The sequence below is a fragment of the Littorina saxatilis genome, linkage group LG17 (genome assembly GCF_037325665.1).
Source record: "Littorina saxatilis isolate snail1 linkage group LG17, US_GU_Lsax_2.0, whole genome shotgun sequence".
Taxonomy (NCBI): domain Eukaryota; kingdom Metazoa; phylum Mollusca; class Gastropoda; order Littorinimorpha; family Littorinidae; genus Littorina; species Littorina saxatilis.
Genome location: NC_090261.1, coordinates 46,441,334 through 46,458,547, shown reverse-complemented (window position 1 = coordinate 46,458,547; position 17,214 = coordinate 46,441,334). Strand labels below are relative to the sequence as shown.

General features: G+C 41.1%; 1 protein-coding gene across 6 annotated transcripts in view; it reads right to left on the bottom strand.

The window, feature by feature from the left end:
* LOC138953448 (echinoderm microtubule-associated protein-like 2) overlaps nucleotides 1-17,214 on the bottom strand; it is a 116,472-nt gene that overhangs the window by 54,372 nt on the left and 44,886 nt on the right. For 5 of the 6 annotated variants that reach the window (XM_070325264.1, XM_070325263.1, XM_070325261.1 and 2 more), the window contains exons 2-3: nucleotides 11,312-11,455; nucleotides 10,635-10,920 (exon numbers count right to left, since the gene is read on the bottom strand). In XM_070325264.1, coding sequence (XP_070181365.1) covers nucleotides 10,635-10,920; nucleotides 11,312-11,455 — 430 coding nt within the window. Of the gene's footprint in view, nucleotides 1-8,266; nucleotides 8,300-10,634; nucleotides 10,921-11,311; nucleotides 11,456-17,214 lie in introns of all 6 variants that reach the window. The other variant, XM_070325262.1, reaches the window with a different exon arrangement.

Here is a 17,214-nt window from a genome sequence, read left to right as displayed (position 1 = left end):
TTTCTCGGGATTGGTGCTCCTGCATTTCTCTGAAGCGATAACGGCACTGAGTTCACAGCCAACATCATTTCAGAACTAAAAGATTTTTGGCCAACATCGGTATTAGTTCACGGGAAGCCGCGACATCCACAGAGCCAGGGATCGGTTGAAAGAGCAAATGGTGACATCAAAGACATGCTGGTGGCCTGGCTGGCGGACAACTCAAGATGTCACAGCAGCCAATCCTGCACCAATAAATAAGACGCACCATGAAGACATTTTTAAGCGTCTTTTCATTGCCATATGTCTTGGTTTAAACACGGTTTTATTCAATCAAACATGAGACAATAATAAAACGAGAAATGATAGGGACACGAACTCAAGAGGATGCTTATATTACGTGCCATAAGTCTGTGCTGTACATGCCCTGCTTGTTTGGTTTTTATCTTGTGTCATAATGGTATGTTAATATTTTCAAGCAAAAATGACAGTATAAGAGACATACAGAGAAAAGGAGAGAGAGAGAGAGAGAGAGAGAGAGAGAGAGAGAGAGAGAGAGAGAGAGAGACAGAGAGAGGGAGACAGAGAAATAGAGAGAGAGAGAGATAGAGAGAGAGAGAGAGAGAGAGAGAGAGAGAGAGAGAGAGAGAGAGAGAGAGAGAGAGTGAGAGTGTCATAAAGTACCTGGTAATGTACTCCTTCAGATTTTATGTTAACCATTCTATAAAACATGACAGTATAGGAGAGAGATGTGAGTGTCACAATGTACCTTTTAATGTACTCGTTTAGATTTTATGTTAACAATGTTATGAAACATGACAGAATAAGAGAGAGAGAGAAAAAGAGAGAGAAAAATATGCGTGTTTCACTTGCATTAATATAAGGAAACCAGAATCATTAAATGGTTCACAAGCAACCAACAAAGCACTTGTTTCCCTTCAAATGTGTTTCAGTAAATTTGCGAATTTCCTGCCCCTTGAAATCAGGAAATTCGCAAATTTCCTAGAATTTTTAGGAAATTTGTGAAATCCCTGAGTGAAACAGAAAATTCACAAATTTACTGAAATTTTCAGGGATTTCGCAAATTTCCTGGTTTTGAGAATTTACTGTAACATATATATATATATACTAGATGATTACCCGCTTCGCCGAGTACCGGCTTCGCCGGTAAGAAGTAGAGGCGAATACCCGGCTTCGCCGGTGAGTGGCGCACCGTACGCCGGGTGAGTGGCGCACCGTACGCGATTGACGCCACACGAAGAAAGGGAGATAAACGCACAAAACACTGGAGAAGATAAGGAAGAGTTACTGGGAATGGATGTACAGAAAAACCATAAAAATCAAAATCGGTTCAGCGCTGCGCGCTGAGAGCACGTGTTGAAAATGTTCATAGACCAGATTGTGTCAACTTTGGCCGTGCATAGCGAACACAGACAGACAGACAGACAGACACACACACACACACAAGCCGTATATAGATATAGAAGATATGATAACAAAATCCTTCTACTTGGACACATACCAAACATCTACAGCCTGGCTGCTTTTTGTGCAGTGGGAATTTTTGGATGAATTTTTCACGTGACATTTAGCCTTTTAGCTCAGCATGCAATTTTTTTTTAAAGCCTATCATGCACAAGAGGCAACTAGGTTGTTGATATTTGGTATGTGTCCATGTAAAAGGATGCTCTTCAAAGATCGGACAGATCTGTGGTGGTTCACAAGATCACTTCCACAAGAAAGTATGTAAATGTCCTTTTTAAGTCCCACCAAGTATGCTACAGCGAATCCACTCCAACGCGCTACCAGGAACTGCCTTTGTGACACACTGCCACTCTGCGACACTTGTGTACGATGCAAGGGTGTCAGTGTGTGACCTCTGTCATGTGCATGCATTGACCCTGCATTGTCACCAAGGTCGACTGTCATTATCTCCGCTGATTAGGTTTTGTCAAGGCTGCTTGTGTCGGTGCACTTTTGAGATACTGTGTATTTGCGAAGAGCGACGGCTGTGGGCCTTCTGTATTTGCAGATCCACATGAATACAAAATCGGCATCTCTGCCTGCCTGCCTGCCTGCTTGCCTGTCACCCCCCCCCCAAACACACACACACACACACAAGCACAGACCAACTTCAAACCGGATTTCCCTTCCATATTAACCAGGCCGTCTAGCATGGACCATGTTTGCAGATGTCTCCTTGAATTGGAAGAAATCGACAAAGCCCCAGGGCGAGCAAGACATGAAAGTTCCAACAAGAAGCCACTGCTTATCAAGCATCGAACGAACATTCGTCACCTATGAAACTCCAAGACAAAAACCAAAGGCGCTTCAGAACAGAGACATATGGATACGTGATTGTGCTAAGCCGATGAAGCGATTAACACACTGGACATGTCTATCGATCAATCTTCTTGGGGCCAGCAAGGTGCTAGGACACTCTCATCGCATCCTGAACTCAGGTAAAATGAGTTCTTTCCCTTTGGGTCTCACTGAGCGAGAGCGTGGACCGATGATTATCAGAATGACTCTCATTAATTGGTGAAGGCTGGACCGAAAGATGAACCAGGCTATTTTCGGAAACTAGGAAAGAAGGAGGATGAGTGAGAGAAGGGGAAGACCAGGGATGGCCAAATCTAAATTTAAATCGCCAGCCGGGCGAGTAAATTCAAGAAAATCACTAGCCCGCCAGAAATGTCGCTTGCCCGGTACATACCACAGTTGCTGCATCAGGGTTTAACTTTAAATGGCTTTGAAACTCGATAGTACAACCAAAAGTGTTGCATTTGACCAGAATTTTCACTGGAGTTGCCAGGCGGTTTCGACTAGCCCGGCGGTTTTTTTTTACTCGCCCCTGGCGATCAGGCGGACGATTTGGCCATCCCTGAAGACAGAAGAGAGTGGAAGAAATGTGCTGGAAAGAGTGAGTGGAAGCCGGATGAACATTTAGAATTGTCACTGTGTTTCAGTTCATTTTGCAGACTTTGTTACAAATGTCGAAGGAGATTTGAAAGTTTTTGTCGGTTCTCAAATGTAACGATTTTAATATCTAAATTCTCTTCATAAATATCAGAGCATCTGTCAGGTAAGGACAGCAACTTTAAGACCCATTTCCTGGAAATGGTACTATGGGTCGGGAGGAAGAGGGGGAGGGGTAACTGAAGGTCAGAAACAAGATCGATTTTTGTATTCTTGGAAACTCTCCAAAGACCAGTCGGCACATTTTGGAGGCGGGTTATTTCTGCCTATCTTCCCTTGCAATCGGGATGGCTAGGGTACAGGGGAGAGGGTTGGTCAGGGGTGGAGTGGTGGGTTGGGGGAAGAGTGGGGAATTGCGAAACCACCGAAGCTCTTTTCATTCTTTACTAGCTCACGCTGGAAAGAAGTGGAACCTCAAGGGAATTCCTATTTACGGCGAAAATATCGGAGCTTTTTGAAATATTATTATAAGATAAACGCAGCCGCTCATGCTCGCTATTGTTGCTGAAGCTGTAAAAGGATAATGTCCTCTATTTGGATCAGGAAGTTTTAGTTGCAAGAATTTGTTTGCATATCACTCCCAGATCATGTTATACAATACTTGCATGCAGCAATAGTTTGAGATACTCTGCATTCAACGTGCGTTTTGTATCACAACATGCACTGAAGTAACTGCACTGCCTCTTCCCTGACACCAAAGTTTATGCAAAGTCGTTTTTTTTTTTATAAATACATCAAACAGCAAACAAAAACGAGCTGCTCACCATTGAAAAAAACAAAACCACCTGAGCATAAACTGGGTATCAAAGAAGACACAATGAAGGTTTCTGTTTATCCCATTTACGAAAACGGCACTTCAAACTTATCCAAATGTTGACAACAAAAGTGTCCTGAAGGCATTTCTGAAGTGTCTTGAAAAAAATTATCTTAAGAGTGTGTGCCTCCGCGGATGTTTTTATCTGAAAGAAGAGGCACAATGTTGATCATGACTCAACGGATTTAAAGGCACTTCCGAGTACATGATCACGTCTTTTGCCACACTATTGTCCAGGTTCCACATGGAATAAGGGCATTTTTTTCACTTAGACATATACCAAAAATCAATTTCGTTGCTGCATGCTGTGCACAGTGAGATTGGTTTGCTGAATTAATTTAGCAGATTGACACAGGTGTCACATGCACAATTAATTCAATAAAAGAGTCCCACTCTGCACAGGTCTCAGCCAGGCTGTTGATTGGTGAAACGCATCCAAGTTGAAGGATGCTCTTATCTTGTGTGAAAACCTCAACAGACATGTCAAGGTGCGCATGATTGCTAACTGATTTTGTTTGTTTGTTTGTTTGCTTAACGCCCAGCCGACCACGAAGGGCCATATTAGGGCGGTGCTGCTTTGACATATAACGTGCGCCACACACAAGACAGAAGTTGCAGCACAGGCTTCATGTCTCACCCAGTCACATTATTCTGACACCGGACCAACCAGTCCTAGCACTAACCCCATAATGCCAGACGCCAGGCGGAGCAGCCACTAGATTGCCAATTTAAAAGTCTTAGGTATGACCTGGCCGGGGTTCGAACCCACGACCTCCCGCTCATGGGGCGGACGCCTTACCACTAGGCCAACCGTGCTGGTTTGCTAACTGATAAGGAAATTACCTTTAGGTGGTGAAAAAGGAACCCTTAGTGGCCCTAATGTGCCTTGTTGCCCTAAAAGTCCACTGACTTGTTAGCTCTCATCCTCTCTTATCAGAATCTGACTGAACATCATCAAGAAAAATCTGAGCTAACACTTTTAACAGTGGCCAATTCTTTGTTCATGTCCACAAGACAAAAGTAAGGGCTTAATAATTTTTGTTTGCTGCTCCGTAAGTGGGATAAAATCATATTGCATATATGGCCCAAAGTCAGAATAGGTGTCCATTTTTGTGACATACAAAATCAATTTTAAAAATGAACATTTTCTTTGTTTTGAAAATAGAGATATATTTTAGAGCATAAATACGCAAGGAACAGCTATGATTTTAGAAAACTCATGTTTGATCACTTCACAGATTCAGGTTTAAAAGTTTGCAGGAGTTCATAACTTCACACCGTCACAAAATTTAGACTTGTTAAATCATTGTTGCTACATGTATTGGGTCTGTTTTAGACATCTGAGCAAATTGCTACAGCAAATTACTTTGCATTTCAAGCAAGTTAAACTTGTTTTGGCCACGCATGATGCAGATGTGAACTCCATTAATGGGAAGTTCATAACTTCACATAATTTACTTTTATTGGTATAATAAATTTAATTTATACAGGCAGGAAACAATTTGTTTTGTTTTTTAATCTGAAAAAGGTGAGCTGGAACATGAAGGTAATTTTTGAAGATGAAGTGTGGAGAAGATTTTTTGGTTATCTGTATTATTTATAGAAATTAATATTGTCACAATTTTTTCACAGCAAATATTGGCATAAGTTATCATTAAATCTACAATTTTGCTGTTTTTGTGCAAAATGTGCTTGAAAAGTACCATCAAAAGGATTTCAATACACCAAAATGTTTGTCTGACTCAAAGAGTTGGCAGAAACTGAAAGTTTTTTTAGAATGTCCTAGGAGTTCATAACTTCACACCGTGACATCACAAACTATGGCTAATTCAAACCAAAGTAAGAAAGTGCATATGTCATCTTATTTTCTCTCCAGCTACTCTTTGTAATCAACATACAACTAAGTAATAAAAGTAAAACATTTGTGAAAACAAACGATAACAAAAATCATAAAATGTGAGCGTGCGCATAACTTCACAAGAATTTTTGTTATGTTGGTCTCTAGTACAGTTACTGTATAATATATTTGCAAAACAATGACAAACTGAGAACACAGAGTTATAGTATAGGCTAAAGCTGCACTTATATTACAAAATCAGATTTTAATTGCCAAAATAAAACAAATTGTTTGAAACTTGTGAAAGTTCATAACTTCACATCAATCACACATTTATACTAAAATAACTAACTAAAGTCTCTTGCAAATAATTCTAAACAACTTAATGATTTACTTAACCAAACTCAGTCATGAAAACTGTTACCGAAATCATTATTTAGTTAGTGTTTATGTCAGCTGACTGTGTGTTCATAACTTCACATCATTTATTTAACTGAAAAGCTACGTACTAAAATCTGCTGGTAAATTAAAATAAAAATGACATCAAACTGTAACAGCCTACTCTGGAGAAGAGCAGCACATCATTTGAGGTAGTGATTTAGTGTAGTAAATTAATTATTGTGTATAAATCATACTCATGGCATGTGTTCATAACTTCACACCGTGGGGCTGAGGGTCAGTTGATGTGAAGTTATGTACACCGTGCAGTCAACCCAGATTCATGCTGGAATTATCAAAATGTAATTTTGAGGGTTGATATTCAGAAAACTTCTTACAAAATGTCCAGATAAAGTCAAATGTACTCTTTTGCTATTAACAAGGCATTATTTTAAACACGCCCTTGAAAAATGAGCTTGAGTTATGTGAAGTTATGAACTTCATGACAAAACGGCTAAGTACTTCAGAAAGAAACAGTCAGCAGCCAGTAGATTCTTTTTGTGATGAAAATCATGGTACAGTGTAATTTGGAAACTGAAAATAGTCATTTTACATATATTTTGGGTTTTGACATGAGTTAGTAACTCTCACATAAAAATAGTGCGCAAGACACAGAGAAAATGGCTAACTAAAGCATACTGCTTGACTTTAGTGACAAAAATTGCTTAGTATCTAAATCTAATGTACTTTTATATGCAAAATTGCTGTTCCACTACAAACTTAACTTTCATGGCTAGCATTTAAGGACAAAAAACACTCTCAGTGGAGATAGTAGGAAAGTTCATAACTTTCTCACAAGAATTTTTTATTTCTCAATTACTCAAACACCAATGAATGAACTTGATGCAAACTTTCAGTGTGACTGCTGCTAGTGGATCCAAATGCATTACAAAGCTAGGTGTTCCCCAACCAGTCAATTTACTCTTTTTATAAGGCAAAAGGTTGGAAAGTTCATAACTCTTTTTTCACAAGAAAATCTGCACGTAAACTTCAAACTACTTTTGAACATGCAAAAACAAGTCAAACAACCCTTTTTATGTTTTATACCTCTGCAAAACATACTGTAAAATACTTTTTTACAAAAATATATCAGGTTTCAATCTTTAATTATTATTTAGAGCTGATCAGTGAACAAAAATGAAGTCTTACGGAAATAGTTATGAACTTTCTGTGAAATTTTGTCTCCCCATTTTCTGCAGGCTCACTGACAAAATTCAAAAACTTTGCTTTGTCAAAGGTACATTTGAGTTTTACTGGCTCAGTGAAAAGTCATTCATGACATTCTGTCCCATAAATATGACAGAGTAGACCATGTTTCAATATGCTGTAAGGTCATGTCACAAAAAATGGCCAAAATGTAGTGCTGCTGACTTCAGATAATGGCGACATTTTCATTAAAAACAACAACTGAGCACACAATGTTTCTCTAGGTGTGTACTTCATACTTTTTTTTACAAGTCTCATTAATCTTTACAAGGATTTTATTTTTCTTTGATGTACAAATCAGGTTTGTACAAGGTTGTACAGCTATTTCAGCTGTGGACACCATTTCAGACTTAAGGCCATATATGTATTATTCATTCGCATATATATATGTATATATAATCTAAGTGAAGCTGTATTTCATCTCACTGTAGCCGAGTTCACAGAGTAAAAGTAATGTGATTTTCCTTACAATTTCCTTCTTTTCTTTTCTGATTTTCTCTGTATTGTTGTACTGAGCATCTTGTTGGTCTGCTCCAATGTAAACCACTTCCTGAGAAAATCAGCTACTGCAGTAATCATGGTTGCTGTGATGTTACAATTGTTAATATATCTTACTCATTTATTCATTCATTTCATTTATCTATTCACTCATTTATTTAATTATTCATTCACTCATTCATTTATTCATCGCTTTATTGATTTATTTTCAAAGATTAAATATTTAAAACTGAACACATGTTCTTGAGTAAAACAGGGTTTTGTGTCTGGCAATGCAACCATTAAAACTGAACTTCTTTTCTCTGCTTTTCTGGTTGCTAAAATTATCAATCATTTAAAAACTCAAAAATAGCAAATATTCAAGTTTTGCTGCATGAATTATTCAGCAAACTAACGAAAGGGTTTCATACACGGGCATGCTTGATGAATTAACTCAAAACATAATATTGTAGGGCATCAAGCAAATCAACATCACCGCTACAAAGGAAGGAAGAAGGAGGAGAGAGAGCACACACCTAAACAGGCGTCCGTGTCGATCAACGCAAAATCTGCACAAGCACATCAACACACTCAGCACTACAGTAAAGATCTACTCCTCTCTAAGGTAAGGGAGAGAACTGTGATTAATGGGGTGAAATGCAATGATGGGGGACAACTGTAGCTGAAGTTTTCACAGACTAATGAACAAGAGACAAAAGTAAACTAAACAGAGAGAAAAAAAAGGCTAATTTTTCCATCCAAAGGACGCACTAAAAAAATCTGAAAGTTTGTAAGCATAAAGAAAGTTACTGTTCTTTCCAGCAGCATAATCTTACTCTCAAGATCGATCTAATCACCTGAACTGAAGTCTTCTCCAAAGTCACTAGAAACATTGACAGATGCTTTTCAAAGCTAAAACTTCTTACAAATCTATTATCAATAGGAGTATTATTTACAAGAGTAGTGTCTCCAATGTTTCACACTTTCTGTGACCATCCTGGTGTGTTTGTTATGGGCTCATAGGTAAATATGAAGGAATAAATACAACCTAATTACTTGCCAAATTTTTTTGGAAAAAACAACATCCTGTGAATATCAAAATTTGCCAACATTTTTTACTGCTACAAATCTATTTTCTGGACTTCCAAGGCTTGTTAACTTCTGAGCAGAGTCAAGCTTTTCAAGACTGCATTAATTAGCTTTAGGCATAGATCTTCAAGACCGAGAGTCAGACTTGCTGGAAAGACAGTGAACCAACCAGAAGCACTGTAACACATTTTGCAACAACCAATTTTAAACATAGACTCAACAATCACAACAAACACTAATAACTCTACTGGCTGAAAGTTGCTGCAACAATTAGAAAATTAGCATGAGGAGAAATCTGAAAACACTGATTATAAAACTGGAGTGCTGAGAAGCAAGCCTGGAAGTCACACAAAGAGAGGCACAACACTGAAAATGAACGGTATTAGTGTAACCGAGTGCCGTAACACTACGATCACCTCGGGAGGCGAAGTGCAATCAAACAGGATTGAAAATGTTAGGGCTAATTTCTTAGCCCTATAAAAACTGTTATGCAAACCCGAAGGTTTTCATGAACATACAGACAATCGGAAACCACCAGACCCCATCACAAACAGAATTCCACAATCCACCGGTGTTGACTTAAAGGCCAACAGCTCGGGTGCAGAGTCTGCTGTGAAAGGAGCGGTAGCCTCCCCTGTCACATTAGCAAGATCTAGATCAGCACTTTTCAGGACGTGTACGGGAACGTGTACGGGTAACGTCATCAAATCTAGTTTTTATGTCAAGCGTTTGCCAAGATCTGCAGTCTTGGTTGGAGCAAAACAACGTATGCATTTGGAATATTGGAAAAAAAAGTGAGTCGCATGTGACGCAATATCTACACATACACGTACAGGTCTTTGCTACACGTTCGATCATCTAGAACACTGTACTATGCCTCTGGTTGGATAATTAGCATAAACACAGCTATCTACTCATAGATGATGCTATGATAGACAAGTGAGGTAATAACAACAAAACAACGCAACCAAAAAACAAAAACATCCCTAAATGTCAGATGATTATGTCCAGATGTGCAAAGCCTCTCTAACCCTATCAACCTGCAATAAGAACTTGATAAAGGTCAAAGAAGTTTAAACACAAATCTCTTGACTATTGTGACAAGCTTAGAAGTCTTTCCTGGTAATGAGCCTTAATTTGATCTGATAATGCCATTTCCGTGTCAGTTTTTATCAGATTAGGTGAGCTCCCACACCAGCCAAAAAAATCAAACCTGAAAACAAAACAGAGTTAAAGAAATAAATCTGAAAATTAAAAATAAATCTGAAAATTAAAAATAAAAATGTGTTACAAGAATTAGCGTTAAAAAAGTGATACACCAAAACATGTCCTTTCAAATTGTTAGTAAAACTCAAATCCCTATTCCAAAAGACAAATAAAAAAAAATGCATTTCAAAGATTAAGGTAAGTAAACATTATAATCATCCAAGTCTGAATGCAACAACGACAACAACAAAATTGAGACCCCCCCCCCGGTCCACTTCCACCCCTGAATAAAATTGTCCAGTACACAGAACAAAGTACAACATCATAACAAACATAGACACCGTGAAGGACAATCAGCAAACAACACAAAACAACATCAGCTCTCAAAATCTCCCCCTCCCTCTCTGCATAACATACCACTACCACCCCCCCACCCCATAACCCACAGTACCTACATATACCATAACTTCCAAACACACTCCCCCCCCCCCTCCCCCCTCACACACACATAGACATCCACACACGCTAACAAAACACAAAAAAGACAAATACCACAAACAACACAAAAACAGCAATCACAACTAACAAATAACATCCAACAAAACCTACTTGCTTGGCGTCAGCTGCGAGTTAGACATTTCAGACGAGTTGGACAAGGAAGCCCACTTCTTCAGATCCCGAGAGGAGCCATGATTCGAGGCACCAGACGCAGAATGACCGCTGGTGGCTGAACGAGGTGTCCGGGAATAGCCGGATGATCTGGGCGAGGAGCCAGCCATGTTGACATTGTCCAGGGCACTTAGGTGGTGCCCTCTAGGGGACGTGAATGACCGCCTTGCTGCCGGGGCGCGGAAGTTGGATTTGGACGGCAGCAGGCTGTTGTGCGTCTGGGAGGCTGAAGGCAGAAAGAGTTGAATATGCTGGTGATTGCTAGATATCTAGGCGTTTTCCAAACTGCTATATTCCTTAAGAAGTACAAATCTTGGATCACAGACAAACTGGTCACTTTGTCATACAAAGCAGTCCCAACAAGCCAATTCATGGAGTTACATGTAGTATTGTAGGTCTCTTGCTGACACACGAGAAGAGAGAGAGAGAGAGAGAGAGAAAGAGAGGGAGAGGGAGAGGGAGAGAGAGATAGAGCGAAAGAGAGAGGGAGAGAGAGACACACACACACACACACACACACACACACACACAGTTCTGAGACTAGCAGAAAGCCACAACAGAGAGCCCCTCTCCTCATCATCACTAAACTCTGAAGTCAAAGATATCACATCACTGACCTGACTCCACAGCGGCCAGACGTCGTATGACGTCAGCGAGGGCAGACTTGAGGCAGACGATCTCATCTTCCTGTTGCGTCACCTTCTTTTCCAGGTAGGCCACTCTCTCCACCACGTCTTCCCGCTCCTGAGACAGCAGGCCGTCTGCAAACAACAGTCAAGATTACAACACTTTGCTTCAGACTGCGGATACACAGTGACCTCCCCCCCCCACACACACACACAATTGACAGCAGGTCGTCTGCAACCACAGTCAACTTTGTTTCAGACTGCGAATATAAAGTACAACCCCGCTTTTAAGACTCTCAACAATCTGAAGTAACCCGATCTTAAAGTGGAGGGAATCTTAAAGTGGAGGGAGTCTTAAACGGGAGGTACATTCATAGAAGTTATCTATATACAGGGGAGGATCAGTTCATTTTATAGGGGGGGTTTCCAAAAGCATATTGTGAAGATATGGGTGTGAAGGCGCGAAGCGCCGAGCCGATGGCGCGAAGCGTCTAGCTTGCTAGGGGGGTCCGGGGGCATGCCCACCTGGAAAATTTTGAAAAAAAGGATGCAAAATGGTGCAATCTGAGGATGATCATTACCAGTTTCAGGCAGCAGATTTTGTCACTGATTAAGACCCCCAAAATTGAAACTCAACCCAAAAAAACCCACAAAAATATTTTTATTTTTTGGCTGGGGGGGGGGGGGGGGGGGGGTTCCGGAAACCCGAGAACCCCCCCCCCCCTCGTCCGCCCCTGATATACATACTGGAAAGCTTGGGTCTTAAAAGGGATGTCATTAAAACGGTCGGAGGGTGAGCTGTCTTTGAAGGCATCAGAGGTTCCTTTGTGTATGAAAGATCAAGGGCAGAGACCATTTGTAAAACACCGTATCATCTTGGCATTGGAACAACAGGTTCATTGAAAAAGATTTCAAATGATAAGAGATCGTTGCTGTGTGCAGGTTCTGTCCCGGAACGATCGGTCGTCGGAATACAAGAAACCAGCCCCACATCAGATACAACTCGTCGTCGTTACCACCAAGCACGAAAAACATTGGGGTCTGAGTACAGACAAGTAAAACACAAACATCGTTCTCAGATAAACCTTTGTCAGAAAACGTCTGAACTTCACCCAAGAGTCCCTGCTGGTAAAACAGTAGTGCCTGTGATGTAAGGCTTCACCGATCAGAGAACACCTCCTAATTGTTGTCCCCTTGTCTTTTTATCTTAATCTAACTTTACATTTCGCCAAAGACCGCCTGTTATGAAGGGACACCTTTGGCTGGACGCAAGGCTGTCCTTTCACCGCGGCAGGCACCACTGTACAGTACATGTTCATACAAAACAGGTTATCGCTAGAGTGCGTTACCTACCAGACTGCGAGGATACAGATTCAAACACGTTGTCCATGTTTTAGTTCACAACACAGACATTCCAAAACTTTGTCTGATTCTAATCACCACCGGCTGAAACTGCCCTTCAGCATCCAAAGTGATTTGTATTTGATCGTTCTCTGGGTGCATACAGCCTAGCGATTTCCAAGTGTGTGTGATGTCAAAGGTGTTCGCTCAGTGGATTAATTACTCTGTTGCGACAGGTGGATCAGACATGAAATTTTAGACTGACATGCAGCGGTCTGTGGATACACAGCTGCCTACAAAGACAACACGCCTGTTTTAACTGCATGTGCTAAATAGATAACTACTCAACAGACAATGCTTCAAAAGCGAGTTCGTTGCTGGAAAGGTGGATATTTCATTTGTCACAAATTAATATCAGGTGTTGGACCTGGTCAGTTACCAAAACTCTCTCTCTCTCTCTCTCTCTCTCTCTCTCTCTCTCTCTCTCTCTCTCTCTCTCTCTCTCTCTCTCTCTCTCTCTCTCTCTCTCCTAGCCAGCAACTCTGTCCCTAGAGGTCTAAGAATATTAATATGCCTTCAGGCCAAGGACTACTTCTCTCAGGTGGAAGGAGAAGGAGTACTTGCTTCAGGCAGGGACCTATATTTAGACCTATATTACAGGTCTATGCTTCAGGTTTGAAAAACACAACGTCGACTGGAGGCAACACAGTTTGGTAAAGCTGACTCCGTATACCGTCTTTTTGTTCAGTCATGTTGTTTGACAACAGGAATTAATCACTCTCCATTTGACAGCAAAAGCGGAAGAAAAAAATCGAGACCTAAGGTCGGACTCATTTATAACTTTTACACTGACAGTGGGGTCAAACGAATTTTAACACTGTAATCTCCGTATATAGCCCCGTGTGACGCTGGCCGTCACACTGCATGAGTCTCAGAATATTTAACCTTCTCTGTGACGTCCCTTCCACGGGGCCGTTGGAAATCGCCCATCATCATTATCATCATCTACTTTCTTTCTTTCTTTCTTTATTTGGTGTTTAACGTCGTTTTCAACCACGAAGGTTATAGCGCGACGGGGAAAGGGGGGGGGGGGGGGAGATGGGATAGAGCCACTTGTTAATTGTTTCTTGTTCACAAAAGCACTAATAAAAAATTGCTCCAGGGGCTTGCAACGTAGTACAATATATGACCTTACTGGGAGAATGCAAATTTTCAGTACAAAGGACTTAACATTTCTTACATACTGCTTGACTAAAATCTTTACAAACATTGACTATATTCTATACAAGAAACACTTAACAAGGGTAAAAGGAGAAACAGAATCCGTTAGTCGCTTCTTACGACATGCTGGGGAGCATCGGGTAAATTCTTCCCCCTAACCCGCGGGGGGGGGGGGGGGGGGGGTATCATCATCTACAGTAAACGACAAGATCAGCAGCGCTTTGATGACACACAGGTAATGACATCCCACTGCAGGTGATGTCATGTGGAAGAAACAACAATAGGTAACTATTTGGCTTCAGCTCACCTTGCATTCCGTACGATGAAATTTCTGTCTGTTTTTGTTCTCTTGTTTCCAACCTTACTTTCCCTTTGTCATAACTTAACCCTGGCGAAACCTTATTGTTACTGTTATAACTACGCTCGATTCCTGCCGTATACTTGACAATTCCATGCACGAACCAACACAACAGGCGCCAGAACACTTTCAACATTTTCCCAAGTAATAACCTTACATTAAATAATTTCCTCTGTAGGAATGTCATACAATAAGGAAGCGCTGTGTTTTGAGCACTGTTATAACAGGCTTGATAGTGATTAAACACGGACAAAGGCGGATACAAGAAAGAATAGAAAAGGGAACTGAGATATAGGAAGAGAGAAGTTTTTACATGCCCTTTCGATAAAAACATGTGCATCGTCTGTCTAAACACTTGGCCTAGACATAGACCATTTATCCATTTGGTCTATGGCCTAGATAACATCAAACCTAATCAACTGTACTGCACGACGAATCAAAACACAAGACATCATAAGGTGATTAGTGTGTGTGTACTGAAGTGCCGTGCAAAAAAGGTCGGTTAGTGTGTACATGCGCGCGCGTGTGTGCGCGTGTGTGTGTGTGTGCGTGCGCATGTGTGTGTGTGAGTGTGCGTGCGCATGTGTGTGTGTGTGTGTGTCTATGCGTGTGTGTGGTCACGCTGACTCTAGTAATGTTAAATATACCTTTCTTCCTGTTAGAGCTCAGATGTAAACCACCACAGATGTCCACACGTGTACATGGGAGAAGATCATTCTTCCACAATCAACAAGCAGGCTACTTGCTTTCAGTGCGGAGTGGAGATTTTATGCTCAATACATTTAACAAATTACTATAGGAGTCAGGAACAAATCATTAACAAAGCACACACACACGAACACAACTAACTACACAGTAAGCAGATAAACTGTAACGTTGGTATGTGTCCAAGTGGAAGAATGCTCTTATTCCATGTAAAAGGCCTGTACAGATCTGTGGTGGTTAACGCGTTCGTTAACACGAGAAGGGAGGTATCTTTAAAAAATACTCTTGTTTTTTTTAGTGCTGGCAACTTCTCATGGATTACCTACTGCAGACACACATGATTGATCTGGTGCATAGCTGTCACACGGCTGGAGCGGACACGAGTGCACAAGTGTGCAGCACCCAAGTACATCCCGGGCTATGGTGGTGGTGGCGGAGGTGTGTAGGTGTATGGTTGTGGTGGTGGTGGTGTGTGTGTGTGTGCATGCGTGTGTGCATGCGTGCGTGCGCGTGTGTCTGTTCTGTTGTGCGTTCGTGTGTGTGTGTGTGTGTGGGTGTGTGTGTGAGTGTGTGAGTGTGTGTGTGTGTGTGAGTGTGTGTGTGAGTGTTTGCGTGCATGCGTACGTGCGTGTTTGTGTGTGTGTGTGTATCACAAGGACAGATCAGTGGTAGCATACTGCATGGCCGTTCTGACAGGAAGGTACGTATCTGTAATAAGCATTTTACCGTCTCCTCATCCAAAACTGTCAATATTGACAATGCAGAAGTGTACATGCGCACACTAACGATAGGCACGCACCACAGAACGCTGAAGCAAAAAAACAACCACGATACTTGCATGTTTTGCAGTCAATATTACCACCAAGGTTTGGTCACCAGCTGAACAGGTAGAGTGGAACAGCTGGATAAACATTACCAGCATTAAAACGCTTGCTAGTGTTGATAATGCTAAAAGCTGCAATGGCGCACAACATGTGCCGGATACATTAAACCTAATTAGAATGTATTTGTGACGAGGACGAACAGATACCAAACGCTTTGGACATTTCAACAAGTGGAAGAATTAAGAAAAGTTACTTCTGTATTGTCCTAAGTATGTGTTTGTTTATTTGTTTGTTTGCTTAACGCCCAGCCGACCACGAAGGGCCATATCAGGGCGGTGCTGCTTTGACATTTAACGTGTGCCACACACAAGACAGAGGTCGCAGCACAGGCTTCATGTCTCACCAAGTCACATTATTCTGACACCGGACCAACCAGTCCTAGCACTAACCCCATAATGCCAGACGCCAGGCGGAGCAGCCACTAGATTGCCAATTTTAAAGTCTTAGGTATGACCCGGCCGAGGTTCGAACCCACGACCTCCCGATCACGGGGCGGACGCCTTACCACTAGGCCAACCGTGCCGGTACTAAGTATGTGTGAAGAGGACGAACAGAAACATACAAAACGCTTTGGACATTCCAACAAATGGAAGAATTGAGAAAAGTTAATTCTGTATTGTCCTAAGTATTTGTGAAGAGGACGAACAGAAACATACCAAACGCTTTGGACATTCCAACAAATAAAAGAATTGAGAAAAGTTAATTCTGTATTGTCCTAAGTATTTGTGAAGAGGACGAACAGATACATACCAAACGCTTTGGACATTCCAACAAATAAAAGAATTGAGAAAAGTTAATTCTGTATTGTCCTAAGTATTTGTGAAGAGGACGAACAGAAACATACCAAACGCTTTGGACATTCCAACAAATGGAATTATTGAGAAAAGTTACTTCTGTATTGTCCTAACAGCGCTGAAAGCCCACGAAATGGGGCACTGGCCTTTGGCTAGTACTTCTCATAATTTACTAGCCAGAGAGCAAATTTTTGTATTTTTACTCGCCAAACCAACCATTTGTTTCAGCAACTTTACTCGCATTTGGCGAGTAGATTTACATTTCTACTCGCCATTTACATGTTTCTATTCGCCATTTACATGTTTCTACTCGCCATTTACATGTTTCTACTCGCCATGGCGAGTACAATACTCGCCACTTTCAGGCCTGCCTAAGTATGTGTGAAGAGGACGAACAGATACCAAACGCTTTAGACATTCCAAAACGTGAAAGTATTGAGAAAAGTTACTTTATTTTTGTCCTATGTGTGGTAATTTTGCGATGCGGTAAGTCTGAAATTGTTCATGCGGGATCTTGTTTGACAAAATAATGCCGTAACTATCTAAACAACGGCCTTTGCTGAGCTGCGATATTGAACTAATAGGCGAGAC